The sequence below is a fragment of the Oculina patagonica genome, chromosome 13, assembly GCF_052425735.1.
Source record: "Oculina patagonica isolate OP01 chromosome 13, crgOcupat, whole genome shotgun sequence".
NCBI classification, from domain to species: Eukaryota; Metazoa; Cnidaria; class Anthozoa; order Scleractinia; family Oculinidae; genus Oculina; species Oculina patagonica.
Genome location: NC_135770.1, coordinates 35729173 through 35745666, shown reverse-complemented (window position 1 = coordinate 35745666; position 16494 = coordinate 35729173). Strand labels below are relative to the sequence as shown.

General features: G+C 38.9%; 2 protein-coding genes across 4 annotated transcripts in view; both read left to right on the top strand.

The window, feature by feature from the left end:
- The window catches only part of LOC144635808 (TNF receptor-associated factor 4-like), a 40583-nt gene extending 26372 nt beyond the window's left edge, over positions 1-14211 (top strand). The window contains exons 8-16 of one of the 3 annotated variants that reach the window (XM_078494918.1): positions 6618-6698; positions 7440-7604; positions 8392-8556; positions 8929-9012; positions 10605-10769; positions 11182-11256; positions 12049-12126; positions 12899-13167; positions 13482-14211. In XM_078494918.1, coding sequence (XP_078351044.1) covers positions 6618-6698; positions 7440-7604; positions 8392-8556; positions 8929-9012; positions 10605-10769; positions 11182-11256; positions 12049-12126; positions 12899-13138 — 1053 coding nt within the window. In that variant the 3' untranslated portion in view covers positions 13139-13167; positions 13482-14211. The remainder of the gene's footprint in view (positions 1-6617; positions 6699-7439; positions 7605-8391; positions 8557-8928; positions 9013-10604; positions 10770-11181; positions 11257-12048; positions 12127-12898; positions 13168-13481) is intronic. The other 2 variants (XM_078494919.1, XM_078494920.1) reach the window with 2 other exon arrangements.
- A 698-nt stretch (positions 14212-14909) lies between these two features.
- Positions 14910-16494, top strand: part of LOC144635626 (TNF receptor-associated factor 4-like) — a 68509-nt gene continuing 66924 nt past the window's right edge. Inside the window, exon 1 of the mRNA XM_078494712.1 lies at positions 14910-15208. Within this exon, the coding sequence (XP_078350838.1) occupies positions 15006-15208 (203 nt within the window). The 5' untranslated portion in view covers positions 14910-15005. The remainder of the gene's footprint in view (positions 15209-16494) is intronic.

The window sequence follows — 16494 nt, the reverse complement described above, 5'->3', positions numbered from 1 at the left end:
AAATTTGAGCCAAAAGACAGACAGCAAAGAAAAATGTCCTTGCAAAATTCAGCAGCAAAAAAACGGCATGTACTAAATCAAATTTAAAGGAGGATTACTCAAAAGCGGGGACAATGTTAGTGATAACTATTCCTAGTTGCTGCGAAGCCTTAGCGTAGCAGCAGAACTATTTTTGACTGTCCGCGCGGGGCCTGGGCGCTTTATATAGGCGACACACTCGATTTGACTTTTTCGCTGGCGATGATTTTGAGTACATGCAGTACGTGTGATCAGCGGCATGTAAAATGTGGAAGCTGCGTTTGTCGTTTGCGATGTCCTTTTCGCTAAAGAGCAAGAAGTTAAATTTTGAAGCGCTGCCGCTTTCACTTCTGTTTAGTACCTTTTCCCTGACATTGTCAGAGCTAAATTTATAACAAATAGGAAGCAAAAACTTGGGCCACATTTCGCTTTAAAAAACCGAAGATGTTTCTCGATTTGATTCGTGCAATACTCTTCGAGAAACGACTTCCGAACGTGTTTAATCCCAACAAGTCGCTTTCTCTTGTAATAGTCAGTCAAAGTGCAGAGAAAGCTATAAATATGCAAGATCAAGTAAAGCCAAGTTGTTGTCAAACACGAAAGCGAATTTAAAGAGCCGAAATTCCGAAATTCCTTTTGCAACCAAACACTAATATTATTCATTGCTAAGTTAACTTAAGAAAAAACTGAAATACTTTTTGAGCCTTAAGCGCGAAATATAAACAGCAAAAACTGGGAAGATTTGCAAAGGCTCCACGAAAACGTTTTCATAATGACCGCGCGCTGGAATGGAACGAGCTTTGAGCTTTTTGACGTCATAAATTGGTGTTTCTGATGGGTTTGCGATCGAATAGCACGTGCACCTGCACTTTTGTAGGCTAATTAACATTTGGTGAGAATACAAATATATACTAGTAATAAGTTCGAGACAATTTTCGTCGTCTTTACACGACTGACCTCCAAAGACGCGAACACAAGCGGGTTTTGCTAAAAGCAGGCCCGCGGCCCGCGGTCCACTTTGCGGCCCGCGGCCCTGCGGCCCACCCCACGGCCCGCGGCCCGCGGCCCACCTATAAGCTTAAATCATAGATAATCCAAAGTCGAATCTTCAGGAGTCTTCTTCATCAAAAATCGAACGTGAACTACCCCTAAAAGCTGTTTGAAGTGTCGACAATGGCCCACATTTTCTACACGAGCGAGAAAATACCACAAGTATTCGCGTGTGCGCGTAGTAGACGAGGATCATGACTTACTGTTTCTTCCCCTTTTTGCGCTTTGATGGCAAATTCGCCAAACTGATTATGAAACTCTTAAACGGATGACTCCCAAATCTCTTTTTATCGATAGGATAGCAACGAAACCCGAACGCCTCCATCTTGTTTTGCTTCTTCGTTCTCGCCCCAGTCTCATATTGACGTCGGATCGAATGCCTGGTTACTAAGCTACGAACGTTCTGCAAACGCACGTCCTTGTTGTCACACAAAAATGGGGTTTGCTAAAAGCAGGCCCGCGGCCCGGCAGCCCACCCCACGGCCCGCGGCCCACCTATAAGCTTAAATAAAAGAAAAAAAATTCGAATCTTCAGGAGTCTTCTTCATCGAAAATTGATCGTAAACTCACTTAACATTGAAAAGGAAAATACTTCAGTCTTACCCACAATTTCAGCTCATTCATATAATGAACACCAACTTTGACGTATGGCTGGGCTTTTTTTGGTATTTGTTGACAGAAATTTCTTCATTAAACACGGTTTTACCATGCATTTTTGTGTGACAACAAGGACGTGCGTTTGCAGAACGTTCGTAGCTTAGTAAGCTTAGTAAATTATACTATTCTTTCATATATCCATACCTATCCTATGCTATAATAAGTTGGGGCAGTGCTTGTAAAACCAATTTACGTAAAGTTATAACTAAGCAGAATACCGGTAAATATGTCCGAAGCATTTTGTACACCATACTTCAATCTTTTAGTAATTCTCAAATTTGAAAATGAGTACAAATTTAAAGTGGCTCCATTTATTCATAAAATTTTAAATGACTCAATAAACATTCCAACAATATTCCATAGAACACTTACTCAGGCCTCTGAAGTTCATACCCACAATACCAGATATGCTGCTAACTTGAACTTCCATAGACCAAGAGCAAATAATAACTACGGGACCTCTACCTTCTCTTTTGTTTCATCAAAATTAAACTTTGGGAAACTATTCCAACTGATTTGAAAAAAATGCCTTATACTTCCTTTTACAAGCACTATAAAATTTATCTCTTAAATAACCAATCCTACTCTTGTGCATAATTTCGTTGTTTTCTGCATATTAGCTTATATTTAGTTTGATTTATTCATCTTTTAACATATTTATTCTACATACGTTTGTTATTCATATTCTATTATTTCTAGTAATTTATGTGTCTTGTCTGTTTTTCTGAACGTGTCAGTGACCAACACGATAGCTTATGCTTCTTTGGTCACTGAGCACATTTTATTTTGGTTTTGTATCTATTGTATATTTTCCTTATTTTATTATTGTATTTTCTGTAAATAGTGTTAATATTGTTTAATTGTTGTAAATAGTGTGAAATAATAAAAATCTGAAAATCTAACCAGGCATTCGATCCGACGTCAATATGAGACTGGGGCGAGAACGAAGAAGCAAAACAAGATGGAGGCGTTCGGGTTTCGTTGCTATCCTATCGATAAAAAGAGATTTGGGAGTCATCCGTTCAAGAATTTCGTGATCAGTTTGGCGTATTTGCCATCAAAGTGCAAAAAGGGGAAGAAACAGTAAGTCATGATCCTCGTCTACTACGCGCACACGCGAATACTTGTGGTATTTTCTCGCTCGTGTAGAAAATATGGGCCATTGTCGGCACTTCAAACAGCTTTTAGGGGTAGTTCACGTTCGATTTTCGAGGAAGAAGACTCCTGAAGATTCGACTTTGGATTTTCTTTGATTTAAGCTTATAGGTGGGCCGCGGGCCGTGGGGTGGGCCGCCGGGCCGCGGGCCGTGGGCCGCGGGCCTGCTTTTAGCAAAACCCCACAAAAATGCATGGTAAAACCGTGTTTTATGAAGAAATATCTGTCAACAAATACCAAAAAAAGACCAGCCATATGTCAAAGTTGGTGTTCATTATATGAATGAGCTGAAATTGTGGGTAAGACTGAAGTGTTTTCCTTTTCAATGTTAAGTGAGTTCACGTTCGATTTTCGCTGAAGAAGATTCCTGAAGATTCGACTTTGGATTTTCTTTGATTTAAGCTTATAGGTAGGCCGCGGGCCGCGGGCCGTGAGGTGGGCCGCCGGGCCGCGGGCCGCAAAGTGGACCGCGGGCCGTGGGCCGCGGGCCTGCTTTTAGCAAAACCCGAACACAAGCACGTCGAAGAACATGGACAACTTCGTTGTTTATGCGCATCCTTACTGCGCACGTAATTAATGTCGCAATAATTAAGCGCGCGCTGATGTTCGCCGTTGCGTTCACTTCGCTTGCAGCTTTTAAATGGCCGGTAACCCCCAATTTTATTACATTTCTGACATGGGTAACTCATAATCTCACAAAGGTGAAAGTTTTACAAAAAAGTCAATGTGGGAAGATTTTCGCGCGGACGTACTAAACTTCAAAGCGACACACGAAATGACTCACTCGATTTCCACTGGATGATATGCCTCCCATGACATTTTCGGTATTATTTTAAGGGCCCACTGACGTATATATTTGGACCCGTTGCTAGGGACCTTCACGGTTATATAGTTTTAGCAATTTTTCTTGTTATCATGGCTCCTGGTTATGGTTGAATCTTTTACTCAGTCCATAACGTAAATGTGACGTCATCGGGCCACGCCCATGATCACGTGACCAATAAAGAAAAAGTCTAAAATTTTTGATGTTTTGCATGTTATCAGAAAATCATTCATGGTGTCATGATCTTTATTCGTTTTTGTATCTTGGTAAGTATGGATTTCATTTCATTATGGAAAATATTTTTTTAGAGAGATTTAAAATATTGATTTGTCCATAAAATTTTTATTAAAAATGATTTAAGCAAATGAATACTTAGTTATGTTCCCGACCCAGCTCGGAAAAATATAACGTCGAAAAAAAGTGAATCAAATGAAAGACCGCCAAGTATTTAGATTTTTTTCTGCAAACCGGAAATCATTTTGTTAACGCATGCGTAATTCATCTTACAAGAGAACATTGCGCGCGCTAGTTGTACGCGTACGCTTTTGAGATTATTTGCATGTGTGAAAAAACTGTTTTTACTGGTTCAATTTAATCTGACTGATTCTCAGATGTGAAGTCAACTATTAGTCAGGAAGTTTTTCGGTAGTTCTTATTGTTTCATCTTATTTGGCGAGTTTGAAGAAGTGCTCGAAAAGAAATTTTTTTTTGCACATCTGGCGCGTACAAATAGCGTGAGTAACCCGTACACGCAATACAGCGCGCGCTCTTTTAGCACCTTAGCAACGCGCGAGAAATCCGTCAGTGGGCCCTTAACTTCGGGTACACGTTCCACGCATTAATTTTGTTTAAACAAAAAATGCAAATTCGATGCCATTTTGATATGCATGAGATTGAGGCCCTCTTCATGAGGTCGAGGTCACTTGTAGCAGTCCAAAAAGACTCAAACGGTTATGGCATCAGGCGATCGATACCCGCGGGACTGAACCATAGAACCCGCGGGACTGACGTCGGGCAAACGACGCGATTAGTATGCGTTCTCCTTGGTCGAACGCAATAAACTAAGTGAATTACCAGCATTTCACTCGCTGAGAAAAAACAAATCTTTCACATCTGAGAATGTGAAAATCCGAAACATTCCTATGACCTTCCGTTCCGTTTCTTCTATTATAATTATTAATTATTCTTATAACTTACTTCGCAGCACTTTACTTGCTATCAGCAACTCCTAGTTGTTAACTAAAACAGTGGGTTGCGTTTTTTGGCGCGCGCTGATTGGCTGCTCAAACTCCGGATTTCCTTTGTTATTATTCAACAAATGCGCTCGCTGCCCAAATATGGTCAAAATTTGATTGTTATCTGTCATCCGTACATGACAGATATCCTGCGATATAGGTAGGTTGTAAAAATTCGAAAATCTTGGAAATGCAGCACAACCCCAGATTTTTCTAACTGCGAAATGTATTTTGTTGACAATTTGTTGAATAATAAAACAATTATCCTCATCAATCTTTCGGGTTATCGTCTGATTTTAGCCAATTCGGCCTACGGCCTCGTCGGCTAAGCATGCTAAGTATCAGGCGATATTCCGTGTGATTTGTATAGGTAATCACATGATTTCGAGTGCAATTTGGGATAAATCAGCACGAGAAAATTTTTCAAAGGCTAACCAAATTGCACTCGCCCTACGGGCTTGTGCAATTTATAGTCCGGCTTTAAGAAATTTACGAGTGCTGATTTATCACAATTTGTACGAGAAAAATCATCTGATTTCTTGTTAATAATACACATACAAAAATGTCACTTGAAGTGGATGGCAAACAAAATGTGTTCAGTGGCTTACTTTTCCGATTCGTTCTTAAACATAACGGAGGTACCGGGCTTTGTAAAATCCAGATACTGCTAGGGAATTTTAAATCTCTCTGTCATGCATTATCATGGGGTTTTTTCCTTATTCAGTTGTATTGGTTTGGGCTGAAATGTTCAACTTCAATTCACGCTTGTAATCTTTCTTCTTTACGAGGCGTCGCGTAAGAAAATCCACGATTGGTAGCTTTCAGTAGTTTCGTAAAGCCTCTTTTGTGCTGTACAAACGTTCAATTCCTAGTACTTTGGTTTATATACTTATAAATTTCATTAAATCGGTCAAACTTTTCACGAATCGTTGTTTTTGCGCTTTTTTTGCTCTCTCAAACACTCCGACATCGGCCGCCATTTTGTTTTGGCCGCTTTCCGACTTTCCTGTCTTTCATTATAATTTCAACTTTCTGCACTCAATTTTAACTTTTTGCACTCAATTTCAACTTTCTGCACTGTTTGGGATTAATAAACGTGCTCTAAGCCAATGAGCATGCAGAAATTTTCGTATGTATACTATTACACAGGATATTTGTTTTCTATTTACCTCCGATCAACACGCACGAAAAAATTGTAATCTTTAACAAGAATAAACTAGTCAAAAATCATCCTTTTTGGGCTATAGCTATATTATCTAACTGTATATACTTAAACAATTCACGGGCTCGGTAAATATCCACCACTAGCCATTTCCACTTCAGTAAATAGTTGTTAAGTATCTGCTCCAGCGAAGGATGTACTGTCGAAATTCGTGCTCAGCAATTCGAGCTCGCTCGGCAAAGCAACTATTCACTTGCTGGGCCGGTGGCAGCCGTTTCTTTAGAGAGACGAACCATGTAAATACAATTGTTTGTGTTTGGGACATGTTCATAAACTAATGAAGATGAAGTATTCGACATGACACGAGCATGAGACAAAGAAAAATTCTGAGTCCCCGACGGGAATCGAACCCATGGCCTCCCAGATACCGGTTGGGCGCTCTAACCAACTGAGCTACGAGAGACTCGTTGTGAGCTGGGCCATTTTAATTTTATTTTTTGGCTTATTTTCCTATAGGAACATCAAAGTACATGCAAGAGATTCCCAGTGAATTGTTTTTGGAATTGTGGACAAGTAATACCGCGAGAAGAGCAAAGAGTGGGTATTCGCTGTGCAACTGGCCCCTGTTTACTTCATATGCTCGAGAACAGGTTAACCGATACAACATAACCGAAGCGGAGGTCATAAAACAGGCTGCTCATTGTCGTAACCAAACAAAAAATTATGTTGCTTCTCGTCGCAGACATAGTTCTCGTTGTACGTTATACTTACAGAGCGCTAACTTCAGTTCCAGTGTATAGACGGAGCGGAAGTATCAGGGCCGTATTAAACTAGCAAGAGGCAAGACAAGGCACTTGCCACGTCGAATAGATTTTTATCCAAAATTAAAAACAAAATACGTTTAGTTGATAAAATAACTCCCAGCTAAACAAGTCTGATTTTTCTCAAAAAATAACTTATGAAAAATGTTGTGAAACGCGTTTTAGAGCTTTTTGACTTCAAAATGTTCTGGGGGTGTTCCCCCAGACCCCCCAAGCAAGATTTTGCCTCGTCTATGCTAAAAGTCTAGCTACGGCCCTGAGTATCACTTATTTGAGATAAACAGGGTCTCACTTTCAATGAGTATTACTCACATGCACATGCAACACTTCCAGCCAGGCCACGTTTACGTTTTGCACTAGCTTAATGTATGACGTATGTATGAGTCTCTGCACAGGGGTGATTATTTTTTTCAAAAGTACTCCTATTTAGGAAGAGTTTAGAAAAAGTAGTGTTCTGTCTCTTTTTACTATATGTTTTGCGATTTTTATCTGCCTACATTTTCTATTTTTTTTAAAGAATCATAGAGAAATTTGCCCTGAGCAAATTGTTGGCTGCACCTCTGATGGCTGCACAGATATAATGGCAAGAAAAAATCTTGAAGAGCACGTGACTACCACGTGTCAATGGAGAATGATTTGCTGTGAGAACTGTAGTATACAACATCCGGCGTGTGTACAATCGGTACGTGGCTCCAGTTTTATATATATCTTCATTTTCATTGATTTACTCAAAATTACATTTACTGTTATAAAATTTTAAATTATACAATAGGAAGTCAGCACACTAGCCAATGTTGTCTGGTTTCTGTGGCAGCTTTGGTCATTATCATCCAATTGACGGATAAAATTATAGGAGGTCACACAAAAAGGCTGCTCATTGTCTTAACAAAACAAAAAATAACGTAAATTCTCGTCGTGGATTTAAATACACTTCTTGTTGAATGTACATTATACTTCCAGAGCACAGTTAGGTATAAATTGTACTTTAACGCTTGTAATTTTAAACCTATAACTTAGTTTTGAAGAATTTTAGTTTTTAAGCTGTAATTTTACCTTTGGGTTTTTGTAATGCGCATTTGAACATTTACGTATGGAATTTGCGCACAAAAAATTCGTAATTATTATTATTATTAAATTACACTTCTCGCTGTACATTATACTTCCAGAGCACTACCTTTAAGTCCAATGTATAGACCGGGTGGAAGTATCCCTCATTTAAGATAAATCGGCAGGGACCCGCTTTCAAGGAGGATTACTCACTTATGCAATACTTCCAGCCATATTACTAAAAAAAACTATCCATGGACACGTTTACGTTTTGCACTTGCTTATGAGACCCTGTACAGGAGGCATACTTTTCAAAAGTGCTTCAATATTGGACGAGTCCACTCAGGCCCTGTATTCTGTCTCTCTTTACTATGATTTTTTGTGATTTTTACATCTGCCTATATTTTCTAATTTTTTAAAAGAAACATAGAGAAATTTGCCCTGAGGAAATTGTTGACTGTATTTCTAATGGTTGCAAAGATACAATGGCAAGAAAAAATCGTGAAGAGCACGTGACTTCCATTTGTCAATGGAGAATGATTCGCTGTGAGCACTGTAGTATGCAACACCCGGCGTGTAAACAATCGGTACGTAGCTCTAGTTTAAAATATATTTTTATAGTTGCATAAATTTACTGAATGGCATTTACTGCGTAAAAGAACTCATATTCTACAAATAAAAAGTCAGCACACGAGCCAATGTTGTCCGGTTTCTGTTGCATCTTTGGTCATTTCCCTCCAATAGAAGGATTGAATATAGTATCTGCTCCAGCTAAGGACGAACTCTAGAAATTTGTGCTCAGCAATTCGTAATCGCTCGGCAAATCAACTATTCACTTGCTGGGCCGGTGTTGGGATCACAGCCGTTTCTTTAGAGACACGAACCGTGAAAATACATTGTTTGTGCTTGGGTCATGTTCATAAACTATTTTTAATTTTTTTTGGCTTATTTTCTTATAGGAACATCAACTGAGTAAATGCAAGAGATTCCCAGTGAACTGTCCTTTGAAGTGTGGACAAGTAATGCCGCGAGAAGAGATAATAGTGGGTATTCGCTGTGCAACTGACCCATGTTCACTTTATGTGTTAAAGAACTCTGTAGTATAAAATTGATACACATACAAAGCCTAACAAAGGTCACAGAACAGGTTGCTCGTTGTCTTAGCAAAACAAAGAAAAACGTAATTTTTCATCGTGGAATAAGCAGCATACGAGCGCAGCATACGAGCACAGCATACGAGTTGGAGTTGGTGATTGCAATGTCTCTACAGTAAACTCTGCTAGAAACCTCGGCTCTTGGTTTGACTCCAAGCTTTCGATGTCTACTCATATCAAAAGTTGTCCAGTTCTTCCTTTTATTATCTCTACAATATTCGGCGTATACGTAAATATCTCTCAAGGCGGTGTACCGAGACTCTTGTGCATGCGTTTATTACTGCTAGGATTGATTATTGTAACAGCCTTTTGTATGGACTTCCCGACTACCGTATAAACAAGCTACAAAGAATACAGAATGCTGCCGCTAGACTGATCTGCCAGCAAAGCAGATTTTGCCATATTACACCGCTCCTTTTTGATTTACATTGGCTCCCAGTGAAGTTTCGTATTGAGTTCAAAATTCTTTTAATTATATTTAAGGCTCTTAAGGGTTTGGCACCTACCTATATAGATTCATTAATTAGTATCAAATCAACTTCACGGTATGACCTTAGAAGCTCCAATGACAGCCTTCTCCTTAGTTATCAAAAGCCGTTATCCAAGGCAACACTGGGTGATCGCTCCTTTACATATGCTGCCCCAAAAGTTTAGATCGCTCTTCCTTTAGCCATCAGATCTGTGAACACTGGTATCGATTCTAAAGCGTTTTTATTAAAATCCGAATAGAATTGTAATTTCTTAGAATTTTAGATTTTAGTTAGGTATAAATTGTACTTTAACGCTTGTAATTTTAAACCTATAACTTAGTTTTGAAGAATTTTAGTTTTTAAGCTGTAATTTTACCTTTGGGTTTTTGTAATGCGCATTTGAACATTTACGTATGGAATTTGCGCACAACAAATTCGTAATTATTATTATTATTATTATTATTATTATTATTATTATTATTATTATTATTATTATTATTATTATTATTATTAAAGTACACTTCTCGCTGTACATTATACTTCCAGAGCACTACCTTAAAGTTCAATGTATAGACCGGGTGGAAGTATCCCTCATTTAAGATAAATCGGCAGGGACCCGCTCTCAAGGAGGCCTAGGACTACTCCCGTGCGCAATACTTCCAGCCATATTACTTATAAACCTAGTAAATGAATGGCCCAGCTCACCACGAGTCTCTCGTAGCTCAGTTGGTTAGAGCGTCCAACCGGTATCGGGGAGGCCATGGGTTCGATTCCCGTCGGGGACTTAGATTTTTTCTTTGTCCCATGCTCGTGTCATTGTTAAAAAATTCATCTTCATTATTTTTGGGCATGTTTACGTTTTGCACTTGCTTATGAGACCCTGTACAGTGGGGCAATTACTTTTCAAAAGTGCTTCAATATTGGAAGAGTCCAGGCCCTGTATTCCGTCTCCCTTTACAATAATTTTTTGTGATTAGTTTATCTGCCTACATTTTTCTAATTTTTTAAAAGAACCATAGAGAAATTTGCCCTGAGGAATTTGTTGGCTGCACCAACGATTGCTGCCCAGAGATAACGAGGAGAAAATATCTTGAAAAGCACGTGACTACCAGATGCAAACAGAGAAAAGTTACCTGTGAGCACTGCAGTATACAACACCCGGCGTATGAACAATGGGTTCGTAGCTCCCGTTTTAAATAAGTATACTTTAGTTTGCAAAAATTAAACCAAACTAAATTTACCAATCTAAAAAGTCATCTTAAGGCTCGTTCTCGTAACATCGCCCCGATCGTTTCCATCGCCTCTGTCACTTAAAAGTTTTCTTGCGATCGGAGCAATTAGTTATATGAGAGCATTATACAGTCGATCGCTAATGTCTGCGGTGATTGAGGTGATTACGATCGCTTGGATTGCCCGTGTTCTATCCTCCTAGCTTCTCTTTCCCTTCTTTTCCGTAAAAATCCAATAACTGAGAAGATAGGCAGGCACGAGTTTTGCTCTTTCATTGAAGGCTTCCATTGTGTTAGATCTAGCCCCCTCCCCGAACGTCATAATAGGAAGTGTTTTAATTACTGTTATTATTTTATAGGATCATCAACTTCATTGCAAGAGATTCCCAGTAACCTGTCATTATAATTGTGGGGAGGAAATTCCACGGGAAGAGGTAACTGACCGATTTACCTTTGTCGGTTTGCTGTTAGTAGTAGTAACCATTGACTACCAGTTTGTGCCTAGCTTTTGATATAAAATAAGGAAAATTCGACATTGTTTCATCAGTAACTCAATCAAGAAAATAATTCTCTCTTGGAATTCACTCCCAGAATCGATCACTGGTTTCACTACTTTTTGACTTTTAAGAAAAAAAATGATTTACATTTTTATGAAATGAGTCTGAACTGACCTAGCTGCACACCCACAACTAAATTTTAATAACATATTGCTAAACGAGGTGGCCTCTCCTATAAGCCTGGTGGTTTCCTGGAGGTCTCCTCGCCCTACCTACCATAGTCAATGTTGTAAACTTTCATCTCAAAAGTGGCTAATAAATAATAATGATGATGATGATGATGATGATGACAATGACGACGACGACGACGATAAAAAAAGTCACTTAATATGGTTAAGAAACAAAAAAGTGGTCCTTTATAATTTCTCTTGCATTCAAATGATATTCCGCATAAATTGCCAAGATGATGATGAACCCGCATGCACTGTGAGAAGATAAGTTGAAGAACTTGAGAAAAATTAAATTGGCCAATGTGCACTGTGCTGGAGCTTATCTCGGCTTCCATTCCTAGAAACAACTATTGCTACTCTTCCCTGGATGGGAAGTTTAATAGTATTAATGACACTGGTCGAGACTCAATCCCAACGCATAGCATTGGATCACTGCAATTGCTCTGAATTTTTTTGTTTCAAATAAATGTCCTCTAATTCGAAAGTTTTAATTTTACAGATGGAAGCCCATTTTGACACAGTTTGCCCAATTGTCATAGTTTCCTGCCCTTTTGCGGAGATGTATTGTCAGACGAAGGTAACTGTTGTTTGGCTCAGTTGGATCGGATCGGCGAAATCATGGGATGTATACATGTATTTCTTTGGTGCATAAATTCTAGTGTCATTGTTTCTTTGTTACATAAGCAGTTAATTATTTAGAAGATTACGTCTGTGATATAAGGCACGTACTATCAGCATCAGTTCGCGAGTAGGCAATTTTTTGAACGAGCATCGCGCTCAAGAAAATTTTGTGCGACCTAGACTGCTTGTAGTCTGTTTTTTCTCTCTCTCTCTCTCTCTCTCTCTCTCCCTCTCCCTCTCTCCCTCTCTCTTGAGTGCGAGGCTAGAAAACCAAGGATTAAAGACGCACGAGGAAAGATTGGGGCGAGACAAGAGTGCGCGCGCGATCGGATCTCGCCCCAAGCCCCTTCTCATACATTCGCCAGTTCAACCAGTTGACTCGCAATCCTGATATAAACGCCCGTACCTCGGACCTAAGGGATGGTCCATTGTTTTGTTTTTTTGGTGGAGCGAGAGGATATGAAAAATTTGAAAAAAATTGTTTGCAGGGTCTAGAAAGATAAAACAAGTATGAAAATTTGTCATACTTCCCCCCGCCCCCTTCCAATAAAATAATGATCCGTCCTTAAGAAAAAAGATATATTACCAGTAGTCTACACATGACATTGCCTATTATTTAAGTGTCATGTTCAATAAACTTCTTAATTTCTATCTTAACAAAGTTTTTTTTCTTCATTATTACGTTTAATGTTTAATCGACATAAATTGAACAATCATTTTCGCTTCAGGTCCGACGAAGTGAGCTCAGTAAGCATGTTCAGACTGCCACAAACGATCATCTTGACTTAGCTCGCGCCAAGCTGACCAAAGCGTTCGAGGAACATGAAGAGCTCAAACAGTGCACAAGGCTTCTCGAAGAAAAGTTGGACAACACTCTCAAAGAACACGAGGAACTAAAAAAGACGACTAGAAAACTGGAGGAAAAGCTCAACTATACAGTCCACGTACTGTTGACAATGAAGAACTAAAAGAGACGACAAGAGAACTCGAACAAAAGGTAGAATTTATTTAACAGAACCTTTGATCTGTCGATCGATATTACAGTAATATGGAGCTGTCTTTTCCCATCACCCGGTGTGCGTAGGATTGTGGTCCTAGTGTACTCGCAAAGCCTTATAGACTCCTTTTAGCTACCTAAGCACCTGGAGTCGAGACAAAAGGGAAACTCTAACCATATAATATAATAATAATTACATATTAAGCCAGTGTAAACCTGATCTTTCAAAGGATGGTCTTTTACAGTTAGAAACCAGTATTCAATGCATATTTTTCCGTTTAACTTAAACCTAAACGCTTCTTTTTTTGCTTAAGGTTACAGGCTACAACACTGGAAAAAAAAGTAAAAGTGCTTTCAAGAAAATGTTCTAAGGAGTTTGATCATCTACAGTGATATATGTATTGTAAGAAACAAATAGTCTGTAGAAGTTAAAAATGCAATGTAAAGTATCTGTTACCATAGTAAGAAGATTCTAGCGTTTTTATACCTACTTAATATGCATGAGCTAAATTTGAAATCAATGGTTTAACATAATCGTTAGGAAACAAATAACGGCTGTAGAAATAGACCAAGTATATTTAAGCTTAAAGTTCGGCTAGGAAAGTAAGCAAACTATAGCAATAAATTTTATTTTAGTACTAAATATATTTTAAAAAAAGGTTGTTAGGTTTTGAACAAAGAAATGCGTGCAGCATTTAGCTCATTAAAAAATGAGTTGTAAAAAAATCTTAATGGGCTGTGTTCAGTGCTACGCCACCGTATAATGCATACGGAAACGAGCATGAATACAGAATTATAAATATTTTCCTTTTTTATTTCGAGAAAAGAAAGCGGATATAAGATTTCTGCATTGAGGCATATACCTACCCCTCCCATGATCAAATTTTGAGAAAATCAGTTGTAGTAAGGATTTGATAGAAATGAAGGATAAAAAACAGATTATTTTTTTAAATGAAGAAATTGACCGCATTGAATTTCTTAAATGTTATATTTCATTTTAACTTTTATCAATAAATTCTTTTGCTGAAATACTATTTTTAGAGACCTTAGATCATTGTATTTCTTTATATTGTTAGTCCTAATAGAGCAGTCGTATTTAGTTTTTAGCAATAAAGATTTCCCTTAACAATTATTGCAAATAGTATTTTATTTAATTTAGCTTTTGACGCGGGCCAGTGTGTCACTCTTATAGGCATTTGCATTGATTATACCCGGATTATATGATAAGTTCTTATTAACCGAGCAGGAATCGAAGTTTGTATGTGAGAACCTTGACCGAAGACAAGTTTCTCCCAAGCAGGCCGACTAAGCTCGGTTAGTAAGATGTTATACGGCCAAACAAGGAAACATAAATTTGCTTGTTGTAAACGGTCAATGCTCGCGGATATTCTGCTTGCGAACGGCGATGAAATATTTGGACCGTGAGAGAAGGTCGTAATCATCAGCAGGTATGTTTTCAATTTCTCTTGACTCTCGCTCGTTTCGTCAATCTTGCGCAGTAAGGAACGAAGACTCGTAGTTGGTAGATAAGGTACATGCGCGTGCATGCACATCACATGCATTGACATTCTCACCATCTTTCTGGTCTGCGCCAGGGATCGAGTCCCTTAGCGCAGACCAGAAGGATCGTGGGCTCTAGGGACGAGAGAATGATGCATTACTGGGGGCAATCGTTGATTGACACGCGCGAATGGGAACATTCCAGAAGTGATAAAGCTAATCTTTAGTTTCGATTTCGCCTACCCGCTGCGCCCGAAGCACTCGACGGCTAAAAAATTACGCTGTGTTTGGTGTAAAATCTGATGTTGTGTTTTTAAAGGAACCTTTGAAAGTTCGTCATGAATTTTGCTCCCCTTCGGCGCGGAGTTCGAGTGAGAATGATTTCCAATGAGAATCCAATCCAATTTGGTTATGAAGCGGAATTTGTGAATGTTGTCGATGAGGACTTGATTTGCTCGATCTGTAAGCTGCCTCTGAGGATGCCAAAACTGACGCGATGTGGCCACAGGTTTTGCAAAGGATGCCTCGACGAACTTTTAAGGTTTGCTTGGTTTCTTCAAAACAACCTTATTAACTATCGGATATCCTTCGAGGGGGGTTGACAGGGGGGGGTCTTCTTGTCGATGGACAGTGGGGTTCAAGTTCGCTTAGGTGGTAAACGTGCGTTTATGCACTCCCCCCTACATTTCATCCCTGGTTTTTTTAGGGTTTGCTTTTTGAATCCAGAGACATTTTAAGTTAAAGAATAGCTATTTCAGCAAGTGACACATGCATACTCGGAAAACAAATTCCGATTGCCCCATCATGTCTATCATGAGTCAAAGCTAGCTAATTAGCTAGTTGGCTATAGTACGTAGAATCGGTACATGTACTTCGGAAGCTCTAGGACTGAGCTATAGGAGGCTCTTGGTTAGGCCATTTGAAGTTGTATCATGGCTAACGTCGACTAGTAGCACTTTCCTAGACTGTCGTGACAAGACGTTCGGCAAAATGAAAGGATTTTGTCTTAAACTGAGTGTCAACGACACAAGCTTAGCCAAGCTTTCATCCCCCCCCCCCCCCTGTACACCTTGGTATATCTTGCCTATTTCCTGATAACTCCGGGCCTCGTGTAGCCTCTTTAGGGGAGCCTCAGTTCAGTGGTTTTTTTACAAGGTGACTGTTGTGATAAAAGAAAATAAAACATAAAAATGTCACTCGCAGTTCTTTTTACAAAAATTACGCTTGCACAACAACCGAGGAATGCATCTGAAAAGATAAAGATTATAAATATTTGATTAACTACGCAGTTGGCCCTGGCCTGTCTATTTCGGTCAAATGACGTTGAGATCTCAATCCTCGTTATAAATAGCTCATCAAGTCAAAACAAAAGAAAACATAACTATGACAGTGGTTGTTAACTCACACCAAAAAATTCAGGAAATTTTTTCTCGAGATGAACGTTTGCTCGACCGGGTCATTTTCAAAATAAACAAAACGTCTTGAAAGGTACCTTATTACATAAAATTTTCGCGACATTTAAATTTCGCGTTTTGCGAAAATTTTGTATTTTGAATCACTTTAATTTCGCGTTTTTGAGTAAGACACAATTTTAATTTCCTTGGCAATATCATTGAACTTGTCCTTGAATTAAATGAAAACGACTTTATCCAAGGAACAATAATTATAACGACAGACAACCAAAACGCAATTGCGGTAATGAACGTCAACAGTAACAACAGAGCAGTTCTCAGTTCATGATGGAACGTGAATTATTGTTCTTGAGTCAATTGACCACAACATCCATTTACATTGAAAATTCCTTCCTTCAGTGGAACTAAACTCGTT